Source organism: Hipposideros armiger, unplaced genomic scaffold (genome assembly GCF_001890085.2).
Source record: "Hipposideros armiger isolate ML-2016 unplaced genomic scaffold, ASM189008v1 scaffold_12, whole genome shotgun sequence".
Classification (NCBI taxonomy): domain Eukaryota; kingdom Metazoa; phylum Chordata; class Mammalia; order Chiroptera; family Hipposideridae; genus Hipposideros; species Hipposideros armiger.
In genome coordinates, this window is record NW_017731362.1 from 1,792,330 (window position 1) to 1,819,947 (window position 27,618).

The window sequence follows — 27,618 nt, forward strand, 5'->3', positions numbered from 1 at the left end:
GTGGGACCTTGGCAAGTTACTTAACATCCCCATGTCTGTTCCATCATCTAAAAAGTGAGAAACAGTATTTCCTCAAAGGGCTGTTGTGAGAATTAAATGAGTTAATGTTGGGAAAAGGCTTAGAACAATACTTGGCAGAGTAACTAGCACAAACGGAAGCCATAGGCGCTTTCTCCTAACACGAGGACTGTTTCTGGCTAGCTGCCTAGGCCCAGGCCACTCATCACACCAACCGTCCCAAATGGATTTTTGCTGGTAACTCCTTCCTGCAGATTTCACCTTCTCTGGCAAGCCCATGAGAACACTAAGCAATGCCACAAGCTGGACTGTTTCTCTCTATCCTACAGGCTGGGCAAGTCATGAATTCCTTAGGCCCCTATTCCAAAATGATAGACTACATTTCAATAATCATTTTATTAGTTACAGAAGGATCTTCACTAGTATTTACATAGTGCAAAAAAAGCTGTTATTACTCCTAAAATGTGATATAACAATTATCCTTCATACAGCAAAAGAACTAACAAGGTGAAAATCCCTTCATGTTATAATTTGTACTATTTTTTCTAGTTTTTTTATTAGAGCATTACAATTAAGACATTAAATTATATATTTATGTGATATATTTAGAAATTAAATTACAAAATAACACGTACTTTTAAGGAGTGATGTGCCAACAAAGTTTACATTTTTATGATTAATTAGGATTCTGATAGCCAATCAGGCAAACAGTTTGGTTGATTCTGTGATTTCTGTAAAGGTTGGAAGGGGCACAAGAGAAGGAAGATGTCTATAAATAAATTATTTCACAGAAAAAATTTTAAATCAAAAAAAGAAAGTTTTTAAATGGATAAGTTAATGTTCTAACCTGTTGGCACAACATACAGAAAATACTTAATGAAAGGTGTTTTTTTTAAAGCAAACAGCAGCTTTACCAACAGAAATACTTCTTTATACATATATTAAAGGAACGATGTGTTAAGATTCAACAGCTTTATGTTAAAGAGCTGAAAAATAAGTGCAGAATTCACTACTCATTTGCACATTACAATTATCACCCCTCCTCCCACCTCCCCCGGCTTATTAAGAAATCAGACAAGTACATTATTTGGATATTAATTTCTCCATATTTAAACTATGTGAATTCCTTTTGACTAATTCTTTTCCAAATACTGGAAGCATATAAAATACCATCTCAGCAAAAATGACCTCCAGTCAAGGCCTCTAAAAACTTTTCAATGTGTATCAGATTCTTTTCCCATGTTTAGTCAAAAGAAATATATTACATCATTTACAAACATATTTAAGCCAAAAATTAATATGAACATTTGTCTTTTGAGAAGTAATCTTCACAGCAAACGAACCTACTAAAGCAGAAATCTAGGTTTGGGAGTGCAATTCATACTGTAATTCATACACTTATGTATTGAATAGAAATCTAATATTAATTATTGCCAGTAAAACCTCTACATACTAGAAAAAAAATCACTATGGTTTTATTTCTTGTGATGACAAACCAATACTCTCACCATTAGATCTCTCTCCAGGTTTCCCAAGAGCCACTCACCCAAGATCCAAAAAAAAAATATCCACTTCCTCTTCCCTAATTTTCACACCTTCTCCTGTATATAATATACACAAATTCCAGAATTTATTTAAAGGAAACAAATTATAAAGACATTATTCACACTTGAAGATACTTTCAATATAGTAGCATTTCCTTTAATAAATTTTGGGGTGTCCTCTAGAGGTGACCTGTCTCATATAAAAAAGGCTGTGGTCCCTTCCGTTTGCTGGCAGAAGATGCTGCACATGCAAGAGAATTTATCGAACACATAATTGAATACTTCTAAAGTCTATAGCAAAAGGAGAAGTTACTGGTGTTTGCAAGGTTTCCTCAACTTCTCTTTTAATACAAATGTCAAAAATCTAAAATGACAATTCTTATTCAGAAGAGATATAAAATATACGAAATCTTTGAAAAGCCATTACCTCAATCAAGATCAAGAGTCGCTGAATCACTGACACCGAGCGAAGGAAATTTACACCATTAAAAAGTATGAAAAGCTTTTAAATTCACTTTCAAGATTGTCAGTAGTTCAAAAACTCTATCATTTCTTCAAATCAGCTGACACTTCCAAATGTGTAGATGGTAAGATCTGCCACATATAAATCCACGATTACAATGTCAGGGGCTTCATTCCTTACATGCTGTGTTCCTGTAAGTACTGGATACTTGGTGACTAAATCAGGCTAGACAGGACCGTACAATGACATCCCCTTTTAGCACACTAAGAGAGTGGACAGACTGACATTTTCTACACAGCAATGCTCCTAAGCTCTCACAATTCACAAATTCTAAACCATCAACCAAGAATTTGATCTCTCCAGTAATTAAATACCAACATTAGAAAACATCAAAACTAGCACAGTAGTCCCAATGAGTTCAGCAAAGAATCTGTCCAATTCTTCCCGCCTGCCTCAGTGAGGCAAAGCCTGACCCATAAAACCTGGGCAGGGAAAATACCCCTCCCTCCTCGGTTCAGTGCCTGCTTATGGGAGCTTGTAAGTGTAAAGCTGGGTGTACGTGTGTGTGCGTGCGCGCACATGCGTGTGTGTTGGTCAGTTAGAGGGAAGCAGAATAATAGGTAGTTTGTAATTCTGTCATCATTATACACACTTGTAAAGGTCACCCACTACCAGGTGGTGACTGACTAGCAAATAAAACATTTAGCTCAGTAAGTTTAATTTCTCCCAAGCAGGTATACACATTCCTAGAGAAGGGTAGAGATAAATAATAGTGACCAAGAATTAATACCTGTGTATATCTGCATACGCTAAATCATCTAATAGTTTCAGCACAATTAGAACAACTTTCTCTTTTCTTCAAAACTTCCTCTTCCAGGCCTTGACCACCAAGATACACGATGTAAGTTGTGTCAAGTTCCTTTCCCTGACCTCCTATCAGTAACTATGGTTAGTGTTACACAGCAAGAGCTTGAGGCTAGGGGCAAAATATATATATTTTTAAAAGGTGAAATGGTTGTTCACTCAGGGTAAGTGCGGACTGCCTAACAAATCCATATCTCAAATTCAGAGGGTCCTGAATCAGAAGCATGCAAGAGAACACATCGGTATAACTTTGTTTCTTGATAGCTTACATGTAAGTGCTGCAGTCATACAATCAGTTACAGTTATTTAATGTCAAATTTTGCCTAACTTTATGTAAATATGACTATGTACAAAAGCATTCCTGAGGTAAGAAGCAAATAGGAGACAGAACCTGAAGGTCCTATCATGGGTGACTTTGCACTATTGAAGACAATATTTATCACTTTCTACAAATAAGGCCAGCTCTAATCTATCATGGTGGCTCCTTTGCCACCCTAAGTATCAGAGGCTCTGTTTTTACTCATCCCAAGTTTTGTCGATTACAATGATTAGTGACTTCTGAAACAAGCATTTATGGACCAAATAAAAGTTGCATCAATTTTTAACACAAAACACTTTGTAGACTGTTAAGCTGGGCCTTTTTTTTTTAGCTTTCTAACTCTACCGCCAGTTCTTTTTTGAAGAAGCCCAAACAACTTTTTGGCCAGACACATTAGTGAAGGGAGCGGTCTTGAAGCAAACATGGATTACCGCTCCTCTCCTTAGAACCTTGATCTTCAACTTTCAAAATGACTTTAAATAGGTATGTTAGATTTATTGCCTTTGAAACGTGGTCTTGTTCTTTTCTTAATCATTATTTTCCGTAACAAGCTGAAACAATTCTATATTTTCCACACAGTTCTTAGAAAGACACTTCAATGCTAATTAAAAGCTAAGCTATAGATCATAACAAAACAAGTAAAAGACAGCTACAAAAATGTTGTCAGGGATGAAACGCATGTATTAAATACTGGACAGTGCAAAATGTTGATATAAAGCGTAAGAGATCATGGCTGTAACCCTTACACAGCTGGAGACAGAAAGCTGGCATTTCCTGAGTTAAAGATTTGGGGGCGAATGATTGGAATCGGAGTGCTCGTTGTGCAGAGAGCTGCACTTGCTGGGCTTCTGCGGCCCCAGGCCTGCTTGGTGGTCAGCAGTCCAGGCCTCACTGTCCATCCCTGGCTCCAGCACCTCGGGCACCTCTGCTTCCTCTTCCCCACTCTGCTCTGCATTGTCTTCCTCGGAACCATTGAGGGTTTTCCCAAGCTGAAGAGTTTCCATGGTTCTCTGGGTCTCAGAGACCCAAGACTCAATTCTACTATTGAGCTGTACTTCTACAGATATGGGTTCGTGAGTATAGTCTTCCTCCTCCTCCTCATCTTCATCATCCTCTTCTTCAAGCATGCCAGGAACAAGCGTGCTGGTCGTGCTAGTGATGGAGGAATTCAAAAGATCTCGGCAACTGCCATCCAAAGAGCCGGTCTCGGTGCTCTGCTGTGAGGCCCACTCCAGGTCGTCTGGCTTCACTTCCTCTTTATCACTCACGGGTTTCCCAGGGTTTGTAGCTGAGGTAGTGCTGCCTGCGGCCACTAATGATGGCTGCTTATCGGCAGGGGCGGTGTCACATGGAAGTTTACTGGGTTTTTCAGACGTGCTGTGTTTATAGGAAACCTCTCTCTCATTTTCTGATGTTTCCAGGCCATCTGAAGTTTCTACCATGCTTCTCCAATTTGTTTCTGCAAATATCAAACAGATTTTTAAAAAACCAGAACACTGTTTCAAAATCATGCAACTCATACAAGAGGGAAAAACAAACAAAAGAAATTTGTTGGCTCACCAACTGACTGGAAAACTAAAAACTTAGATGATTCCAGTACAAGTTTAAATGTTATAAAGGAAAAACAATTCTCAAACATGTGCATTAAAAATAAAAAACGAGGCAGAAGTAAGTCTATCAGTGCTTGAGAATGCATATGGCCTTATGCCAATAGGAGTTCACTGACTCTCAAGATATAAAATCCATATACTCATGAAAATGAACTTTCTGCCTTTTTTTTTTTTTTTTGCTTTGAGGTGTACTGGGCTCAAGGACCCACAAGTCACAGACGGCAGGGCCAAGGTGTCCAGCAGAAACAGTTCTGATTTGACAGGTTTGTAGGCCGTGCTCCCTCAGCCAGTTAGCTAAGAGCTATCTGTTGGTCTATGAACAGGACTCATGTTTCCATTCACAAGCAAGAAAGCTGTCCACGCACTTCTAACATTTGTGAAAATTTGTTTTATGTTAACAATATGTGGCTTGCCTTACCAAGTGACTTCGAGAGCCAAAAAAAGTGTTATTCTATATAATACAGTGATGATAGTTTAAATTATTTTAAATGACACTAAGTCAGTTTAGAGCTAAACTGATGTTTAGAGCTCTTCTGATGCACTAGGAATCACGAGACAAGACAGCTCTCCACCTCTGTATTTTTCCCGCCGTTTTATTATTTTATGTTTTATTAAGTACAATTGACATAAAATTATATTAGTTTCAGGTGTACAACATGATTTCTATTTGTATGGACTGTGAGATGATCACCACAAAAAGTCTAGTTAACATTGTTGGTATAAAATTTTTTTTCTTGTGATGAGAGCTTTTGAGATCTCTCTTAGCAACTTTCAAATATGCCATACAGTACTTTTAATTACAGTCACCATGCTATAAATTATATACCCATGAGTTATTTATTTTATAACTGGAAGTTTGTGCTCATTGACCTTCTTTACACATTTTGCCCAACTCCTGCCAATCTGTTCTTTGTACCTATGAGCTTGGTGTTTTGTTAAGATTCCACACATAAGTGAGATCATACAGTATCTGTCTTTCTCTGTCTGACTTATTTCACTTAGCATAATGCCCTCAAGGTCCATCCATATTGTAAATGGTAAGGCTTCGTTCTTTTTTATGGCTGAGTAATATTCCATTGTACATGTAAATATACCACATCTTCTTTATCCAGTCATCCATTGAGGGTGTTCCCATATCTTGGCTACTGTAAATAATGCTGCGGTGAACATGGGGGTACATATATCTTTTTGAGTTGATGTTTTGTTTTCTTTAGATAAATACCCAGAAATGGAATTGCTGGATACGATAGTTTTATTTTTAATTTTTTTGAGACCACCATACTGTTTTCCATAGTGGCTGCACCAATTTACGTTCCCACCAAAGGCGCACAAAGGTTCCCTTTACTCCACATCCTCGCCAACATTTGTTATTTTCTGTCTTTTTGATACTAGCCATTCTAACAGGTGTGAGGTGATATCTCACTGTGGTTTTGATCTGCATTTCCCTGATGATTAATGATGTTGAACATCTTTTCATGTACCTGTTGGACATCTGTATATCTGGAAAAATGTCTATTCAGACCCTCTTTCCATTTTTAAATTGAATTGTTTGTTGTTTTTTTTGCTATTGAGTTGTATGAGCTCTTTATAATTTTTGGATATAAACCTCTTATTGGATATATGATTTGCAAATATTGTCTCCCATTCAGCGGGTTGCTTTTTCATTTTATTGATGGTTTCCTTTGTTGTGCAGAAGGTTTTTAGTTTTATATAGTCTCATTTGTTTATTTTTTTTAAAGAAAAATATACTTCTCTTTGTATTATAGCTGCTATTACATTTTACAGGTATAATGATCAAGTTGTAGTGATAAAGCAAGTTTATTAATATTAGTATATTCTACTTAATTGTCACCTGTCAACAATACATTAATACAGACCATATTTGGGGTAAAGTCAGAGCACATGGTTTGGAAAAAATCCTTTCTTTCTTGCAGCTACTCTAAGTGTAGAGCAGGTCCTTTCCACTACCTTGTGGGAAAAAAGAATCTATTCCTCCTCCTTCATTCTCATTCTCAGCAACATTATCTTTTTCACAGTCTCAAAACAGAAGAAACCTTACAGTAATCCTCGATCCTATCTTTCTTCCTTACTCTATCCCTTCATTCCACTGAACTCATAGCTGTACCTTGTCACCTCTAACTCAAAAACTACTAAATCTGGTCACTGCCGCCTTAGCTCAAGCCTTCTTTATCTTGCTGCACCTCTATAATATTTTCCTAATTGCTTTTAGTGAATTGATCACATCACTGTCGAATGGGCTTTCTATGACCCTAGTAATCCAAACTCCTTAGCCTGCTGTACCTAAGCCCTTCACGATCTGACCCTTTCTATCTTTCTGGTCCCATTCATTCTGACCCCCAGCCATGTAGTCCATGCTCAGGGTCACACTGAATTCTCATGGCTCCCAGAGGTCATACCCTTTCTGTTTATAAGTCCTTGCTTTACCTAGGTGTTCTTTCTGGGAGGCGTGTTTTCCTCCTTACCTTTCAGAACTCTTACTCATCCTTGATAAGCATTAAATGTCAGTTCCTCTGGGAAGCCTCTCCTGACTTTCCTGAGAGGGACAGTCATTAACCTGAAACCCACAGCACTTTTTGCATATACAGTTCGAAACACTTGCTTTGTGTGTGCCATTCCACCCTGTCCTCCCTCCTCACTCCCACGCCTGCTCATCTGTGTGTCCCTACGGTTGGTATATAGTAAGTGCCAGAGGGGAAAAAACCCTATTACATGAAAAATTTTTTCACATATAGATATTATGCAAAAAAACTTTTAAAAAAAGCATAAAAATTTTTAAACTTCAGGTGCACATTTACATTTTTTTCCTTCTTCAAAAGTACTACAAAAATTCACTTGGGGACTTGGAAAAAGTCCCACCTCATCCTCTTGACAATGAGTCAAAGAACAGGAAAAAAGAAAGAGGTCAGCAGACAGAGCCAGGCTGCCCTCTCTCCAGACTTGGTCTTGGGCACTCATCTACGTGGTAGGTGAGCTGAAAGCCAGATGGGTCCTTTGGAAAGGAAAGGGCGATATGTCCTTGGAAGCAGAGACAAGGAGCTCTGCAATCAGCCATCAAGAGTCTTGTTACAATGATCAAAGAGCTACTGAGGTCACATATCCCCAGGAGAGGGCCCAGGCTCCCACCTTAAAGTAACAGGTGAAGCTTGATCAGGAGTCGATGAGCATGCAAACACATGAACATGACAGGGAGAAACATAGCAGGTGTAAAAACGACATTTTTCTCTAGGGGACAGGAGAGATCTGACGGGCGGAGTGAGTTAGAGAGGGTGTGGGGAGTACTGAATGCAGGCAATCTACAGCCAGAATAGAACAGCTAGAAACCCACTTTTGAAAAGGGACTAGAAAGCAAGTTAAAGACAGATCTCAACAAATGGTACTGATCCAAACCTACCCTGCTTGTGAACTGTTTATGTTAGCACAACTTATTCAGTCAAGCTCTCTTTGCTTATTAACCACTTCCATGTGTTCCTGTTCTGTTTATTGGTTCTTTATGAAATTATCTTTTTAACTTTCAAGTCACTAGTGGGTTTGTCAGAGGATGAGGTATGTGTATTTCTCCCTTTAGTCAGTATATGTAAGGAAGCTGTCTGTCTCAGATAGCTGTGTACAGTACACGAAGCAAACGAGTTCAAGAGCTTGCTGACGAAGGGGTGGTGGCAGAGAACGAGCAGGAAACTCAGGGTGGATGAACCGAGGCTGTCCTCCTCTCATAACTGGTTATTGAATACGTACTAATTATGTGGTCCTACTGAGAATTCATTCCACAGACAGGAAATACACATCACAGTGGCTAAAAGTGCAGATTCCAGAGTGAGACTTAACAGCTGTGACACTGGCAAGTTATTTACCTCTCTTCATCTTATCTTCCTTATCAATATTTCTTATCTCACAGGGTTGCTCAGAGGATTAAATGCCTTAATAAATGTGAAGCGCTTGGAAAAGTGCCTAGCACCTAGTAAGAATTCAGTAACCGAGCAATTATTATTATTATTATTATTATTATTATTATTATTATTAATCAAGTACCCATTATGTGCCCAGTTCCTATTCTCAGAAACTTACAGTTTAGGTGGGATTTATGTTCAAACCTGTTGGTTTCATGTAAATATGGGTGAGAAACATAAGCAAAGAACACAGTTAAGGCACACACAAAGGACAGGAAGACTGGACTATCCCAGAAGCCTCTTTTTTACCAATGATTAGCATCCCTCTCCCAGCTTTGTTTTTTCTTTAAACGGTGGAAATCAAAAGAAAACATTTTAGAAACCTTGCACGAAGATGGCATGGAAGAGGCTGTCTGTAGTCTACCCAACAGTCATTCCCCATTTTTTCCTGGCTAACAGGACCGCTAAATTTGGGATGGATTTGAACCCAGTCCCAGGGGATGAATTAAAATCGTTCTTAGACCATCAAGGCTAACCTATGCCACTATGCCAAACAGCATCTCTTGCCCAAGTCTCCCTTGCAGGTAGCTAAATGCAGTAGTCATGTGATTGGCTCTGGTCAAATGAAACAAAAGACTTCTGAAAAATTTTTCCTTCACTGACAAAAGCAGCATAATGCCTGAACCCCCTGATTTTGACTACTGTTGTGATGCCCAGAGAGAGCCACAACAGCTACTTTTGAACATATGATGCTAAGCAAAAGACTATGAAGCCACAGGCTGAGAATGAAAGAACAGAAAGAGGGAAGAGCTAGGGACGTTAATGACACTGTGAAATAATATCCACATTTCTTAGGCCACATTAGATTTTATCTTTGTTGCTGAATGCATCCAATAGAGGTAGAATAACTTTATGCTTTGTTTTCAATGTTATTTAAGATTATTTCCACACAATTTTGTTGGTGTCCTGATAAATCAGCTCATCAGGCCAGAATCTTTACGGTTCTAAATCCCTCCTCAGGATTCAACCATTAGCTCACAGAACTTTTGTTTTGAAAGGAACCTTAGACAAAAACCTCCTCATTTTGCTCAAGAGAATCTGAGGCCCAGAAATTAATCGGTTATGCCTAAGTCACCCAGCCTATGTAGGAAAAAGCCAAAGCTTCAATCTTGAACACTTTGAATCTGGTGCTTTGTGAAAACATCTCCTAAACCTCTGAGAGACTCTTTTCATGACTTTTCATTCTATGTGCCCAAATGAAGATCACTGACTGCCCAAACCCACAGCTTTATGAATGTACCTTGCAGTTTGCCTTTGAGATTTGGCATGCCACTATATAGAGTAATCTCATTTACAAAGTTGGCACCTTACTTCTTTATTTTCAACTGGCATCACTCCAGCCAGAGACATCTGTCCCTGACCAGCAGCCTCCTCAAGGCCCACAATAACTTGACTTGGGTCCGCGGCTTTGTCAAAGGCATTCCAATATTTAATACAATCACAGACAGGAAGACCGGAAAGAGAGTGTGGGAATAAAGGAAGAAAATGACGACACAGTTTTTTACATGTTAAGTTTTAGGTGGCAACATGCTATTTGGTAAACTCCCACATAAATTAAAAGAGAAAAAAAAAAAGAGAAGAAAAAGCAAAGAGCCAAGTTGAAGGAGGTGGCTATACTATTTTAAAAACAAAAAAGAATAGGGGAACTAATTAGAAACTAGATCAAGAGAGTGGAGAACTTAAGAGATCGAAGTATTAGAGAAACAATGCAAGGAAACTACTAAGAGGCAGAGCGTAGTAAATGATGTTACTTTAAACATTACATATTGGGGGCTGGCCGAGTGGCTCAGTTGGTTAAGAGCTTGCATAAGAGTGCGAGCTCTGAGCAACAGGGTTGCTGGTTTGATTCCCACATGGGCCAGTGAGCTGCGCCAGAGCTGAGCTGCTGCTGAGCTGCCTTGGCAGGATGGCTCAGCTGGTGATAGCCCATGCTCCTAACAACAAGGCTGCCTGTTTGAGATGGTGGGCTATGCCCGACTGCAACTAAAGACTGAACTCAAGCATCTTGAGCTGAGCTGCTGAGTGGGTGGCTCAAGGGATACAGCGTGCATTCTTAACAACGAGGCTGCTGCCTAGACTCCCGCATGGGATGGTGGCTATGTCCACCCACCACTAATTGAACACAGCACCTTGAGCTGAGCGGTGCGACTGGACTTGGAGCTGAGCTTGCTGCGCCCTCCACAACTAAGATTGAATGACAACAACCTGGCTATTGCCTTTCCCCAATTCCCCAACACTGTTCCCCTCCCCCAATTCCCCAATTTAAAAAATAAAATGCATAAAATAAATAAATATTACACATAAATGCTGCTTTTAAGTCTCTATTTCTTTTTTACTACAATCAGGTTTAACTCAAGACATACGTCATATGTCTCAGATTTATAAGCTTAGAATGAATAGTATTCAGATCTTTGTTTCCTTAGTAAAATACAAAATTTTAATAATTGAGTACAAAGTATTAAAATAAAACTTCCCAGGATTTACTAAGTTATAGGTCACAAGTGCAGTGCATTTTGCTTTTTAAAAATTAGATTATTTTTTAAAGATTTTGGAAATGGGACTAAATTCCAGGGTCTCACAGAAAGCCTCAGTCCCAAATACTCTCCTAATTCTTAATGGACATGTTCAATGCAATTTTTTAAACCAAAAATTTCAGCAAAATTTGAATAATTACAAAGATAAAAACAAAAGGAAGTCATTTTCAAATGATCTTAATCACTAAAATTATTTCAAGGTTTAAGTCATTTAAAACGGTAGGTAATAACTTACCATATTCCTTTTCATTTACTTCAGAGATGGGTTCAGAAATAACACTGCAGAAAGAAATGGCACTTGCTGCAGAGGGATTCCGAGAATGGCCCATGTGGTGTGGCACCTTTTTCACGTTCTTTAAGGCTTCCTCCGCCTGCTCTTGCTCCATTGCAGCAACCATATCTTTATATGCTTTCCTGGCTTCCTCAGTGAGTTCCACTAACTGATTAAACAGGCTCTACAGAGAAATATTTTGATTAGCCCATTTTTTATTACACTTTTTATTCCTATTATTAGCAATAAATATCTCTACTATTTCAGAATTAGATAAGACTTTCAAGCAGCACAAAATCCAAATGGTATACAAACTACACACAGCACTTTATAAAATACTCTGTAACTTACATATATTGTTTATTTAATTCTCACAAGACTAAGGGAATTTCCTGATTCCATACTAGTCACTAAATGTGATACATTAATTCTTGTAGAGTTTATCAATTCAACAACTGCACCCTTTAGCATCTGGCACTGCAGTGGGTACGAAGACCACCGGAACGTCACTCTGCTCAAGGAAGCTTCTATATGGCTGGAAGGAGAAAACAAGAGGCAGCTAGGATTCAAGGCACAGGATCTTAAATGCCTTGAGATTTACAAAGTGTTTTGGCCTTTGGAGAAAATATCAAATCTAACTGCTGGGCATCAGTGAAGAATTCATGAAGAACTATGACAGTTGATACAGGCCTTCAAAAATAGGCGCAACTTTGAGAGATGGAGATAGTGCACTCTTAGCCAACCATGCAAAACCACTAATAAAGATATAGACTTAAAAAAGTACAAAGCTCGTTTGGGAAGCAGTGAAGAATCTTATATGAGTTAGAATATAAGGGAATGAATGTATGGAGGGTGATGTCCAAGCGTGTTAAAGAAGAGGGCAGTCTCCACAGAAATGACAAGTTCCCTGTAACGTTTTCTTATTGAAAAAACTTGAAGAAGGCCAAAAAGAAGTCAGTGATGGTATGGCTAGCTGGGGCCTTGAAGATGATGAAAATATGACACCTAAGATAGACAAGCCAAAGATACTGAAACAAAGGCAAACTATGAAAATAGAGGAAAGAGCCTGGAAGTAGAGCGTGGAGCTAAATAATCAGAAGTTCTTCCATCAGGGAAACAGAAATGAACATGAATGGAATTTAATTCCAGTGAAATGGTAGGTGACAGAGCATATTCATGTTAATAAAAATGGCAAAATTCATATAGCATTGAAGTTCTACTTCAATAACAATAATGTCTAATGATGTCCAAAGAAAACTGAAGATTCCACAGCCCAGGAAGGCAATTTAACAATGAATTTTAGTAGTTCTTACATCATAATTCAACAAACTTCTACTTCCGCTTAATGTCCCGATTTAGTATCAGACTGCAACATGCCCATAAAGTAAAGAATTTCAGATGGTAAACATGACCCGCACATTTGTAAAAATGTTCAATTTTACATATAAAATTATGTTTTCAGACAATGAGATTGAAAAAATACAGTGCAATTTGTTTCCTCTTACCAAGGCACTGTCATTTAAGTATAAACCATAATAAGATGAAAGCATGGCAAAAAAGTGCCATATTGCTATGAAATAGTATCTCTGAAAATTAAACTTACAAAAGACAAACATAAGTAGCAAGCTTTACCCAGTGCAATTTTAAACTGTTTAAAGTAGCAGGTACAATAAACACTGTTGCTAATCGCATTGATTTTTTTTTTACTTTTTTAAGAGGGTGGGGTGCTAACTATAATAGTCATATGAGAAATATGTTCAGGACTTATTTATTTATTTAAAAACTGGAAGGAGGATGGATTCTGTTAAAAAAACAGCCTCTATGTATTACATGTAACAGACTTCACAAATATTTGTTTGCAATGTTTAACAAACCATGCATTGAACTGAAGCCAACAAAAAGAAAATAGGCATATGGATATGTGATTTTGAGATTAACATTGGTTTTACAATATAAATAAAACAGCAATTGTTGCGAATGAAAGACTATGAAAGAGAAGAAAATAAAATTGAAGAGAGAAGCTATCAGGGAATCAAAGCCTTGAATGTCTGTGTAAGGACAGGAAGCTTAATTCAAAGGTTAGTTTTATCAGATGGTAAAATGACTCAGGCGACATTACTGTGAATGGATATACTTGATAATATATCAGTACTTCCTTTACCTCCATTTTAACAGTGTATTTTGGTTTAAACAATAACTTACCTACCTAAAAATATTAGAGGGCAAGTAAAACAATGTACACACAAAACCGGCAAGCATACAAACAACCTGATATATATAATTCAGTAGGAAGTCAACACAATTAAAAACAAACATGTCTTTTCCTGACCCTGATCCCATTCATGTTCCATAAACTCTAACTGAATAAAAAAGGAGTACAATTTTATCGAGTGTCTTCTATATGACCCTTCTTTCCCACAGAGGTTATTATCACCCAAATTTTCACATGTTGTTTAACACTGCAGGCAGGTATCTACCACAGAATCTATTAAACAAACATTTACCGCCTACTGATGCTCAAGTAACGTGCAAGGTGCCAGGGATACAAAAAGGACCTGCCCTCAAGGAATTCACAGTTAAGGGGGAAGAAACACATAAACTACAGCAAGGCTTATCTATAAGCATGGGCTACTGTGGGAGCAAAATATTAATTATATACTCATGAAGAGTAGGTAAGTAGATGGGTACGTTCACGGGCGATGGGGGAGAAACTGCATGGATAGGGGAATGAGGTATGCAAACATGATGACCGGATAGGGAAGGACAGATACTTAAAGACATAAAAATAGAATAGCTGGGAAGAGGAAAAACAGTCCATCAGTGGTGTCACAAAATACTTTAGAACCAACTTTATAAGCATCTTAAAAGTTATCAGTTGATAAGCATTACTCTAAATAAATAAGCTTATGTCATCAGCTCCTCTGGGCAAAGCTTTGGATTAGCCGACTGCAAAAGGAAGACGAAGACATCATACATGCAGAATTATTCAGACAACTGGTTTAGAATTTTATCTTCTAAAGAAAACTCCTCTCCAATTAAGATTCTTTTCTCTTGACTCTTAGTAGCACAAAATATAACCTACATATAGGCTGAAGAAAATTATTTTACATTGTATAACATTACCCAGCAATTAAATTATCAAGTACTACACAGTTGAACGCAGAAGTAAAAAAACACTGTGACAGAAATAGAAGCAAAAATCTTTTCAAAATGCTGTAGGATTAACTTATATATAAATTTAACCAACTTATGTAAAGGTTAAACACTAAAAAAGGAAATGTAATACTCAAGAATTTTCCACTCATTCTTGGAGAGTCATCATTTCACCTCTCCAAATGTTTAAGCATAACACTGGCACAGGTCAACAGAAAATGTACTATTTGGGGGTGGGGTAGGGGGAAGTGAGAGAGTGTATGTCTCCCGAAGTCTTACCTCAGCACCAGAGTAGTTGAAGATTCCCACTACACTAACGGGAACCAGCTTGTTCACACAGCGTCCCAGAGCTTTTCTTCCAAGGGCAAACACAAAAGGAATTTCTTGTTCTCGTGCCATGGCTATAACATTATAGAGAGCCTCATCCAGGCCACCTGAGAAAGTGAATCCATGCACAGGTTTTAATTTAAATAGTTATTTCCAAAATGGAGCTATTTTAGCGAAAGCATAAAACAGAAGCAAAGGATTCTGTGAACGCCACACATTTTCCTATTTGAATTTGTAGCACATATGGATATATGTACATATTTTCTTTTTCCCCAACTAAATTCCAAATTCCTTAGATGCTACTATTTTTGTCTCTCCATAGGGATTAGCACAGCAGAAGAGAAATTTCAATATATTTGTTACAAAGAAATTAATTAAAGTTGTTAATAGCGGCTGATTCCTTTATCCAATCATTTCTCAGCTCAAGTAGCAACCTGTCGCATGTAATAAGATTACACATTACTGGTTTTATTGGTGTTTCTCTCCTATGGAGACTATGCCTGCTACTGCTACTTGATGCCTCTGTCTAACCCAATCACCTTAAGTGGCTCCTTCACAGAAGCACAAGTGAGCACGCACGACACAGTGCCAAGCACTTACGTGTCAGCTCACCCGAGGTCCTCTGTACATAACTGCTGGTCTCTGAGGGACAAATCTCCCCCATAAGCAGCAGAGACCTTTACCTTTTTCCTAATTCTTTTTAAGAGAAGAGGGCCATCAAAGAAAGGCAATATAAAAATGTAAAAAACAGAATATATTTGCAGAGGTAAACAAAGCACTCCTATTAGTTCCCACTCTGATCACAACAGAAGGCACAGTTGATCTGTCCAACTGAAATCCGCCACTAGTGTTCACAAATGAGGATTTTCTTTACAATCCAATCTCAGTTTTATTACTTAATTTCAGGTACAGAAAGACTTCATTTTCTTTCCTCATGCTCTCAATATTGTTTTATACCGATATTCTGATAAAAGACTTACACTTTAAAATTCACTGTATAGCCTACAATTATACTAAATAGTAACTATCAAAACACTTCAAAAGTAAAACGTTCATACCTTTTGACTGGATTTTTTCACAATTTGGAGAAATTATAACACACTTGATCTTGTTTAACTTCATATGTTTCGTAACTTCCCGTAGGCCCATAACCAGGCGTCTCCTTGCTTTGGCTCGCGCAGGGTCCTTCTGGTAGATGCGCTCCTGGAAACTGACAAGCTCTTGAAGAAGAAGAGTCACACACTCATCAATCTCTTTACAAAGAACCTGGTTACAATACCTGCAAAGGAAACCAAAAATAAGTCAGTCCGTCCTAATTTATTTTTCTAGAATTATAAAATTACTTTAGAAAAAGACTACATGCAGTAAGGTTTTCATAAAAATAAAAAATAAAGCAAAAATCAAGTTTTTAAAATCTCTTATTCCTTCAGTCAGTTAGAAACATGGAAGAGTTTTTCTGAATTACAGCAAGCTGGCTTTTATGTAAAGGATAGGTCAGCCTCAGGGAAGTACTATCCAAACTCCCAATTATAAAATTCCTAAGGATATAAATTAGAATGTCAGCCTGCTATTAGATAAAAAAATGCTATTAGGCATAACGTTTTTGGTAAGGAGATATAGGGTTATTTCATTTCGATGAATACTGAAGATACTTCCACTACGAAGGAAATATAGCTTTGCAGATGCTAACTGAATGCCCTAATACCAACAATTCATCCTCCACGCTTGGATAAGTCACCATCCCCGGACATTGCCTTCCTCAACCATAAAGATAAGGAGTGAAGTGAGATGGCCTCAATGGTCCCTCAAACTCCAAAAATCTGTGGCTACGGAGAATGAATTCAGTAATTAAATTGAAGCCAAAACATATCATGCAAAGCATCTGAATGAGGCTCTTTGTGATATGTATACGTCTACAATACAGAAACAGAAAGGAAGTAAGTGTAAGGCCACTGTAGTTATTTCAGGAATAAGGAAGTCACCCAAGTTTACATACTCCTTGTATACTCTACTTTCCTGGTTCTCATTCCTAATCTCTACCATAAGCAGCAAGTACTTAACAAGGAGAATTGGTATAATTTCTAATCTAGGAATAACAAGGCAGCAAATTTCCACTTGTAAATTACATTATATAGTGGAAAAATCTAGGCCTGCTCTTTTTTAGTGAAAAACAACAAAAGTTCTGGTTGGGAATTTTTATGTTTATATAAAAAAATGTTAAAATAAGTATAGGGTTGTCGGAAAAGTCATGACGTATTTTGTCTATGTTTTATATAAAGAACAAAGATCAACCAATGATATACTGCCCGTTTTGTTCGATAACCTTTTGCCATCTTTCAGTGACCTTCATAATTCCTTGTTCACAGAAGGACCTGTCTTTATTTGCGAAAAACTGAACAAGGTGCTGATTTACAGCCTCATCTGAATTGAAAGTTATACCACACAAGGAGTTTTGAAGAGAGCGAAACAAGTGGAAGTCTGACGGTGCAAAGTCAGGCGAATATGGTGGGTGTGGCAACACATGCTATCCAAGCTCCAATTATTTTTGACGGCTGATCAAACTTGTGTGTGGTCTCACGTTGTCGCGATGGGACACAACTCCTTTATAATTAACAAGATCTGGACGTTTCTGGATGACGGATTTGTTCAAACTGTCCAATTGCCAACAGTACACATTCAAACTGATAGTTTGGTTCCTTGGTAGGAACTCGAAAAACACACCTTTAAAATCCCACCACACTGAGAGCATAACCTTCCTCTGATGAATGTCTGCTTTCGATGTTGTTTGAGGTGAATCATCACGTTGGGACCAAGACTGTTTGCACACCACATTGTTGTAAACGATCCACTTCTCATCACCAGTTATCAGTCGCTTCAAAAAAGGATCGTTTTCCTCACGTCTATTGAGCATATTGCAGATGTTTATAGGCGCCATCAAATGAACTTCCTTGAGTTCATGTGGAACCCAAGTAAGGAGCTTGCTTACGTATCCCAGTTTTTTCAGGTGGTTGTGAATGCTTGAATGATGATGTTCAACGTTTCTGCAATCTCTCGTGTCGTGTAACGTGAGTTTGACTCGATCAATGCCTTTATTTTGTCATCATCAACCTCGGTGGGCCTCCATGACCGAGAAGCATCGTTGAGATAAAAATCACCAGCACAGAATTTCATGAACCATCGTTGGCACTGAAGTTCTTGTAGAGCATTTTCACTATAAACTTTATGCAACTTTTCACAAGCTTGACGTGCGTTCTTCCCTTTATGGAAGTAAAACAGTAAAATATGGCAAAAATGCACAGTTTGGTCTTCCGTCTTCAACTTGTAAAATCTCCAAAACTCAACCAAATTGTTCAATTTTTTTAGAATGAAGCTAGAACGGTCAGCTGTCAAATGACATAGCAATAACATAGATGCAAGTGACTCTAGTACTTCCAAAAATGAACTAGTGCCATCTGTTGCAAACATGCGTCATGACTTTTCTGACAACCCAATGTAAGTATGATACTACTTCAGAAGAGAAGATATAACTGGACATTGAGGAAAGATTAACTATCATATTAAAGTATGCAAAATTAAAGAATGCAATTAGAGAACATCCAAAATGTAATTTTCTTCACTGTTTTTCTTTAAGCTGTTTATTTCACACACATGTAACATTTTATTCTCCAAGTGTTTCCTTTGCTCCACATCTGTTATTTGACATTTAATTAACTTCCCAAATCCAGGCCCAAATTATTTACTCAAAAGCAATAGTATAAAGAAAAGGAACAGAACAAACCAATGTCGTTTGGATTCACACAGATTTTACTTTCACCTGGGATTCGTTCATATGTCATTGTTAAAGGTAAAATTAATTCATCTACATAAATGTTAAGATCCTAAAATCCTTCATGACAATAACTGTTAGTTCAAAGCTATTCACCGATGGGCAATTTAAAACACAGAAATATAGGCTCAAAAACAAAGAGCTTTATGTAACAGGTTCACTTCATGTAACAGGGTCTTAGAAACTTGGTATTAATTGGTTAGAGAATTTTTTTGAAGGGCCAATAACATAAACAAAAAAGCAAAAGCATTTGGAGAGGGAAAACTTCACAGTACAGCATTTTATATATAAGATATAAGAGGCCAAATTTCCAAGGCATGAACACTATCTAATATAAAACAATACATTTCCTGTCAAATCACTTTCACATGAACACTGATAGCTGACAGAAAACAAATGCTTTAAATATAACAGAACCAACTGTTAAGCAAAAATCAAATAACAACTTAAAGATCTTGAGTGTTTTGTCTGCTCAACCCACCAAGTAATAACGACAATACTATTATATATTCAGAACTACAATCAAGGTACTTAAACTATTCAACCTCAATAATGAGACTAAAACTTACTCTCGAAATCGTTTGCTGTGGATTTTGGTTATTGTTGAAGACGCCATGGGACTGCCTATCCCAGAACTAGCTGGAGAGCCTTGTGACACAGGTGTCATACAGTACGGAGAGTTCTGACTTGCGGGAGACAGCGAAGTATCACTGGGCATGCTCAGTCCAGTATCTGTGGAGATGTGATGTGAGGGAAAAGAAATTTTAAGTGTTGAAAAGCTTTATATTAATCAACACAATTTAGAATGGCAGTTGTCTTTTGTATCACTTTGGAATTCTCCAGAAGCTAACAAGTTGGACACTGTTCATATGACAAATAAACATTTTTCATACACCACAAAAATGGACTCTTCCTATTATCTCCTAAAGTATACTCTTAGAAATCAAGCACAAGTCTCCACAGAAGAGATGCGAGAAGGCCTGATTATCTAAAGCATGTATATTCCTAGAAGATTTAAATTGAAGAACAAGGGTATTAACTTCTATACCAGAAGATCATATTCCCCATTTCCTTCATCTCTATTTTTCCACCTATTTCTTAGAAATCACTTTTTTTAACTGCCTAAAAATTCCCATTGCTACTGGCAATGATGAATTCTACCTCACTGATTCTCTCTACACCACCCCTGATTCTCCAGGCACCACCCGTTTCTTTCTCATTTGGTCTTCACCTCTGTGCTCAGGCAGCCACATTAGATGCCATCTCTTAACTCAACTGCTTCCTTAAGTTATTGTTTCTTTCCGAAACAGCTCAACTCAGGAAATGAGTTAGTATTTGTATATCCAGTCCATTAATTAGCAAAGTTTCATACACAGCTTCTTATCTCACTATGGGATTATAAACTTTTTATAGCAGGACAGTCAACTATATATCTTTATTACATTTCCTGACCTTCTCACCCCCACATGGTAAGTGTCAGAAAACAACTTCTGAGTGAATAGATGGATAAACACTCCCGAAGAGAAAGACAATGATATTTAATTGAGAGTAAAGGGGAACCAAGAATGTCCTAGCTGAATAATCCTTAGTGTAAACTCATTTTTCTAAATACAATGGAACACTGCTACTTAATCTACATATACATCCGATGTAAATGTTTTAAAGAAAGTTGAGGAATAAATACTCTATACCAGCAGAAAAAGGGACCTTGTCAGATATCTCTTAAAATCTTTCTCCCACAGTAGTAGAAAGTTACAAGGACGCTACAGTTTTGCTGTAGTGCCAACTAGAATCTTGATACGCTGGCTCCTTCCTGTATGGGACTGAATCTTACTGATCAACTGGACTCTGCACTGCAACAGGCTTTACGGTTCTCTACTCATTGTGTCATATGTATTAAATCCATAAAAGCAAGAGTGAAAATCAAGAAAAGCATTTACTCAATGAAAATTAGTCCTGCGAAGAGACACCAGTGTTCTAGATATAAAAAAAGACAAATGAAAAGAACTACAACAGTTACAGAGGGTGCATTGGTGAGATCATCATTATAAGGATTTACAACAAGTTCAGGATTTAAGTCTCAAAAATGCCATCAACCTACCACACAACATTGCCGCTTCCTTTTAAATATCTCCCTACAGAAACATCTTCAAAAGAAATAAAAGACGCACTCTCAAAAATAAACAAATTTAGATAAAATAGAGAGCATATCCTACAATTAGGAGAATAACGAGTGATGGCCTACCTAGCAATTGAAATACGCTAAACCATTCCATGAGAAGAAGGGGGAAGGAGGTGACCTTACCTTCCTGGGAAACGATCTCCTGTGGCAAATCATCCGTAAAATCTAAGTGCATGTCTACTGGTTCCTCAGATCCCAAAAGATTGTGGTCCACAGTTAAACGGCCCTTCTTTTCCTCTCTTTCTTTCAAAATAACCTAAAAGTCATCACCAGTCTTTAATTACTGATCACTCTTTAAGTATGTACAAATGATTAAAATGGTGACTATTACATAGGTACAACAGTTCACTTAAAAATGGACATGAAGATTTTGGATGGCTATGTGTTTAGTCGGCTACATAGAAACTGACTGGCAAAAAAGACAAATGTAATTTTAAATACTGCAGCAGAAGGAAACATTGTATCCAAAATAAAGGGAGGCAATTTTGCTATATAATCTACAGCTATAAAATCACATCTGCTTCATCCTCTTTTGGTCTTCGGAAAAGTCATGACATAGCTTGTCTATGTTTTTCAAAGGTCATTTATTTATATAAAGAACGAAGATCAATCAATGATATTGCCCGTTTTGTTCAATAACCTTTTACCATCTTTCAGTGAGCTTCGTAATTCCTCGTTCATAGAAGAACCTGTCTTTAGTTGCGAAAAACTGAACAAGGTGCTGATTTACAGCCTCATCTGAACTGAACGTTATACCACGCAAGGAGTTTTGAAGAGAGTGAAATAAGTGGAAGTCTGACAGTGCAAGGTCAGGCGAGTATGGTGGGTGTGGCAACATAGCCCATCCAAGCTCCAATTATTTTTGACGGGTGATCAAACTTGTGTGTAGTCTTGCGTTGTCATGGTGGAACACAACTCCTTTACAATTAACAAGATCTGGACGTTTCTGGATGACGGATTTGTTCAAACTGTCCAATTGCCAACAGTACACATTCAAACTGATTGTTTGGTTCCTTGGTAGGAGCTCGAAAAACACAACACCTTTAAAATCCCACCACAAGAAGCCTCAGTAGCCTAATGGATAAGGCATTGGCCTCCCTAAAATCCCATCACACTGAGAGCATAACCTTCCTCTGATGAATGTCTGCTTTCAATGTCGTTTGAGGTGAATCGTAACGTCAGGACCAAGACGGTTTTACACACCACATTGTTGTAAACGATCCACTTCTCATCACCAGTTATCAGTCGCTTCAAAAAATGATCGTTTTCCTCACGTTTAATGAGCATATTGCAGATGTTTATACGCACCGTCAAATGAACTTTGAGTTCATGTGGAACCCAAATAAAACTTGCTTATGTATCCCAGCTTCTTCAGGTGATCGTGTATGCTTGAATGATGGATGTTCAATGTTTCTGCAATCTCTCATGTCGTGTAACGTGAGTTTGACTCGATCAATGCCTTTATTTTGTCATCATCAACCTCGGTGGGCCTCCCTGACCGAGGAGCATCATTGAGATCAAAATCACCAGCATGGAATTTTGTGAACCATCACTGGCACCGACGTTCTTGTAGAGCATTTTCACTATAAACTTTATGCAACTTTTCACAGGCTTGACGCGCATTCTTCCCTTTATGGAAGTAAAACAGTAAAATATGGCAAAAATGCACAGTTTGGTGTTCCATCTTCAACTTGTTGTAAAATCTCCAAAACTCAACCAAATGGCTCAATTTTTTTCAGAATAAAGCTAGAACTGCCAGCTGTCAAATGACATAGCAATAACATAGATGTGAATGACTCTAGTACTTCCAAAAATGAACTAGTGCCATCTGTTGCAAACATGCGTCATGACTTTTCCAAAGACCCAATAGTTTCTCCATCAATGGATAAAATAAAGTTTGGAAAGCAGGTCATAGAATTACATTAGATCTACATTTTGCAGTTTTCAACTATTTGGATATGGATTACACCTCATTCTTCTCCTTCTTATAATAACAATACTGAGTTAAACAGAGTAGATATTACCCCCAACTCACAGGTGAGGAAGATGAGGGTAAGAAAGGTTTGCCTAAAACTACATAAGCGCTGAAGTTAGTAGAATCCAGGCTTCTGAGTTGTAGGGTCTAAGATTTTTGAATGCTAAATGTTTAACTTTAAAAAAAAATATCTTACAGAAAGAATTCATTCTCCAGGGCCTCGTTCAACACAAAAAGATCGTCATGATGTTGATGCTATCCCCATCATCCTTATGACGACACCTATGAACACTTCACAATAATCTGTTGGCTAAAACGCCACAACTCCTTTTGCAAAACAGATTTAAAGCCTTATTTATCCTGTATAATAAACATCCCAGATTCTGGTTTACCTTTTTAAGTGCTGTGGGCCGTTTTAATTTTGCAATTTCCTTCTCTTTTCCTTTTTTTGCTTTAGAGGAAGTGATGTCCAAAGAATTAAATGATGTCAAACAGGGCTGACTTTTGGTTAAAGGTTTTCTGTTAGTAGAGTCTTTAGTGTGAAAAGAAGCTGCAGTGACCACTACAAACAAATAAGAACATTAGTTTTTACTATTATGGCCAACTCCTCATACTTTCAAATTTCTAATGAAAAATCTATAAAAACAAGAAAATCCTCTTGTGGAAAAATAGACATCAAACTGTTGGAGCAGTACATAGCCATGCAATGCCCCCTCAGACACAGCTTTTATCCATTTTTTTAGCCTCCTAAAAAAGACAAAGCCAGTGCAATTAACTAATTTAGCCATCCAAAGTAGGGATATATAAATTAGTACTATTCTACTGCAGCAACCCTCAAGCATGGCAGTTCCTTGGAACTGGTCTCCAATCAGAACCATCTACCTCTGAAACTTCAGAACTCTAAACCTCTCCTTATTTTTATTAATTCCTGTCTTATGTAAGAATCACCCTCATCTGTAGTCTAGTTTATCACTCCTCTCCACAAGTCAGTCTGTCAGTAAAGAATGATTTTCCCCCTCAGCTGCATTCTCAGTACTATTAAAGCAATTCTTTTAAGCATGATACCCTCATTTTCCAGTGGCTACCCCCAAATCCTTTAGCAACCCCAAACCCTAATCTCAATTTCACTCTCGCAGAGCAGCTTTTCCTGCTACTTCCCTAAGACGCGATCCAATATAAACTTAGAAGCCAGCTGAGAGGAGGCAGCAGGCTTCCTTACTCCCATCCAAGGCTCACCAACCACCTCTGCTCTTCATCCCATTTCAGGATGCATTCCTTGAGGATGCTGCTCCATTCCTTTCGCCTTGCATCTTTCGAGTTCCTCCTTAACACCCTGACTCCTTTCCCCCTAACGCCCCAGGAGAAGCTAAAATCTCTTCTATCTAGAAGAAAGAAAGAAAACCCAAAACAGTCAAATCGATAAAACCCTTCCCTTGACTGGTTTCCCCTCTAGCTAAAGTACCATCACTCCCCTTCCCTTCCTTGTTAAAATTCTGAAGGCTATGCTTTCTCATGATCAATTCTCTGGCCTCTGCCCTACCCACTCTCTTGAAACTGCTACTGTCCAAATCACATAAAACCTTGCCATTGCCAAACCTAGTTCTTGGAGCCTTCATTCTATTCTAGTTTTTTTTCTTTCTTTCTTTCAGCATTTGATACCAAAGACCATTACCTTCTTCCCCAGTATTCTACCCTTGTTTCCTGTGACATTACATTCTCCTATTTTTCTTCCTCTTTCTCAAACCTATTTTTCTGGCTCTCTGAATCTGACCATTCCACACGTCTTTATCCTTGAACGTCTTTTTCCTAACTTTTCTCCCCCTTACATACAATCTTATGTATTTCCACAGCTACAACATTCCTCTCCATTTGAAACTCTCTGACTTCTAACCTAACCTGCATATACACAACTATAAGTTAATAGGAACCACCAGATCTCCCCAACTAGCATGTCACACACACCAGAGCCGGTCTGTTCTTCCCAACAAAATTCTTCTCCCATGACCCTTATTTTGTTAGGCATCATCATCGTCCTCACCACCATCACAATCCTTCAAGCCAGAGTGTTCGGAATCATTTGACCCGTTTCCACATTTCATGAGTAAACAAATAAACCAACAAACAAAAAACCCTATCAATTCCTTACAATCCTTTCACATCTCTATCGTCTCATCCTTGTTGGGCTGCCTAAGAAAGTTGATTTCTTTGTAATCAACACTTTCCAATTTAAACACTGATGTTATTTCTGTCAGTCATGAATCCTACGCCCCCTTGAAAGCCCAAATGCTATCATATATGAAGCCATTTGTAACATCCTCCCCATACCTCCCTGCTGACATAAATCACTCTCTCTTCCACAAGTTCATAACATTTGGCTGGTATCTTTCCTAAGGCACTGCTTTTTATTAGTTATTTGTGTATAACCTTTTTCCCTGACAAGAATATAAATTTCTTTCCACAGGTATATCTTAATCATATCTGTAGTTCCACAGTCCCTGACACCATGCTTTGCATGTAGATATTTACATTGGTATCTATTAACATTCGCTAAATGAATCATTCTTGTAATAAGTTATTTGAAGTATCACAGGTTAATAATCTCATCTCCATAATAATTAACATTTATTGCATAATTATAACTCAGACACTCTTCTAAACACTTTACATGTATCATCTCATTTTTTTCAAAACAATCCTGAAGCAGATGCTATCATTACTTCCATTTTAACGTAAGGAAATTGAAGCACAGGAAGGTTTAATAACTTGCCAAGGAAACACATGAAAGAATAGGATTCAAACCCAGGCAGCTGGACTCCGGCCCCTGCTTGTCGCTACTAGGCCATGCCACCTCCGGAGCACCACTCTCTGTCCCGTTCCCTGCAGTCCTTTACTCTCAGGGAGGGCTCCCCCCATCTCAGCAACATGCAACTCCAAAGCTTAGCATGCATTCAGTATTATGTTTACTAACAGTTACTCAAAGCTAAGTTCCAAACTGGATGCATTAATGACCATGGATTTTAAACATTTTGCACATAGTATTAAAAGTCATAGTTATCTTTTCATCTAAAAACAGATCCTTTACAAAGAAACAGAAAATTCAATTTGGCCTCTCAACATCAATGTGGTTTGGTTGGTGCCTTTACCCTCCTATATTTTATTCCTCATCGTCTAAAACAAAGACTTTCAAAAGAAATGAGAGACTGCAGCAGAGCCGCTGAGCTCTAAATTTGACAAGGTTTGCTAAAATATAAATTACTGTTTCAGTAGAAAGCCAGATCATATTCTGTCTGTCTCTCTCTCTCCCTCTCTCTCTTTCTCTCAAATACACACACACACACACACACACACACACACACACACACACAATTTGATCAAAACTCCTGTTTCCCATTTGATTTTAAACTGAGTAATTCAACAGTTATAAAGCCAAATTACTGTGACCCTTATTGCAACCTTTGAAAAAAAAAAATTGATTGGTTCAAAATGTACACCAACTGACACCAGCACAGACCACAGGACCTGAGGGAACAAGCTATACTGGTATCTGAGGAAAGAGAGTTCCAGGAAAATGAAGTAGCAAGCACACAGACACTGAGCCAGGAGCATGCTGGGTGTGTGGGGGAGACAGGGAGGGGGCTGAGATGGCCGGGAGAGCACGTGCCAGGAGAGAACGGTGATGAGGGAAAAACGATACCAGGATCGGCTAAGACAGGGCCCTAGCAGGACTCTGGCTTTACTCCAAGTGAGATGAAAAGTTACTGCAGGGTTCTGAGCAGTGGGGTGATATAATCCAGCTTATATTTCAAAAGACCACTCCTTGTAAAACAGACTGGGGTTAGGGGGGAAAGAAATGCAGGTGATAGGAGGCTACTGCACACAGTGTAGTACAATGATGAGGCTACCAGGGTAGCAGGAGAGGAGCTGGTGAACACACTCTGGATTTTTTTTGATTATATAATTTAGACTACCAATATCCAAAATACAGTAATAAAGCCAAATAGCAAATTGCTCAGACTAACGATATCACCTGTGTATGCCAGTGGTCTGGTGTTAGTTATCTGCCGTGCTTTCATCGCTTGTTGTTGTTTTTCCAGAGCTGCTAACATGTCCCCCAAATCTAGCTGCACGGGTGTTTTATTCTTTTTTCCAGCTGCCTTTGATAAAGCTTCCTACAAGGTAAACAAGAAAACATTTTTTGTTTTAGTATGTAAATGTGGCCATTTAAGATTATTATATTTGTCACTCCTATCCATCCCCCCAAACCTATCAAATAAATTATTACATTTGTTCACAAAAATGTATATACCTGTAATTTTTTTTGCTCCATACTTATTTCTGAATATTCTTGAGCTGTGGCAAGGGCCGCTGCTAAAGCTTTCTTCTTCTGACTTTTTGCACGTTTAGGAACGCAGGTTGTAATAGGAATTGGGGTCTGAACTATGTTGATTGGTGAGTTTTCAGGTAAGTCATCCAACTATGATAACCAGAGAAAAACATGTCAGTGATTCCATGGAAATCTAATTATAAGGAAAGATAAATGCAGAATGTGGGATGTTCTACAGTATAA

The 27,618-nt window shown here is 38.0% G+C and overlaps 1 protein-coding gene across 1 annotated transcript in view; it reads right to left on the bottom strand.

Moving 5' to 3' along the window:
* Positions 1 to 397: 397 nt before the first annotated feature.
* The window catches only part of SECISBP2L (SECIS binding protein 2 like), a 52,610-nt gene continuing 25,389 nt past the window's right edge, over positions 398 to 27,618 (bottom strand). Inside the window, exons 10-18 of the mRNA XM_019664616.1 lie at positions 27,358 to 27,525; positions 27,079 to 27,220; positions 23,444 to 23,613; positions 21,200 to 21,332; positions 19,464 to 19,626; positions 16,127 to 16,347; positions 15,021 to 15,175; positions 11,553 to 11,772; positions 398 to 4,667 (exon numbers count right to left, since the gene is read on the bottom strand). Coding sequence (XP_019520161.1) covers positions 3,988 to 4,667; positions 11,553 to 11,772; positions 15,021 to 15,175; positions 16,127 to 16,347; positions 19,464 to 19,626; positions 21,200 to 21,332; positions 23,444 to 23,613; positions 27,079 to 27,220; positions 27,358 to 27,525 — 2,052 coding nt within the window. The 3' untranslated portion in view covers positions 398 to 3,987. The remainder of the gene's footprint in view (positions 4,668 to 11,552; positions 11,773 to 15,020; positions 15,176 to 16,126; positions 16,348 to 19,463; positions 19,627 to 21,199; positions 21,333 to 23,443; positions 23,614 to 27,078; positions 27,221 to 27,357; positions 27,526 to 27,618) is intronic.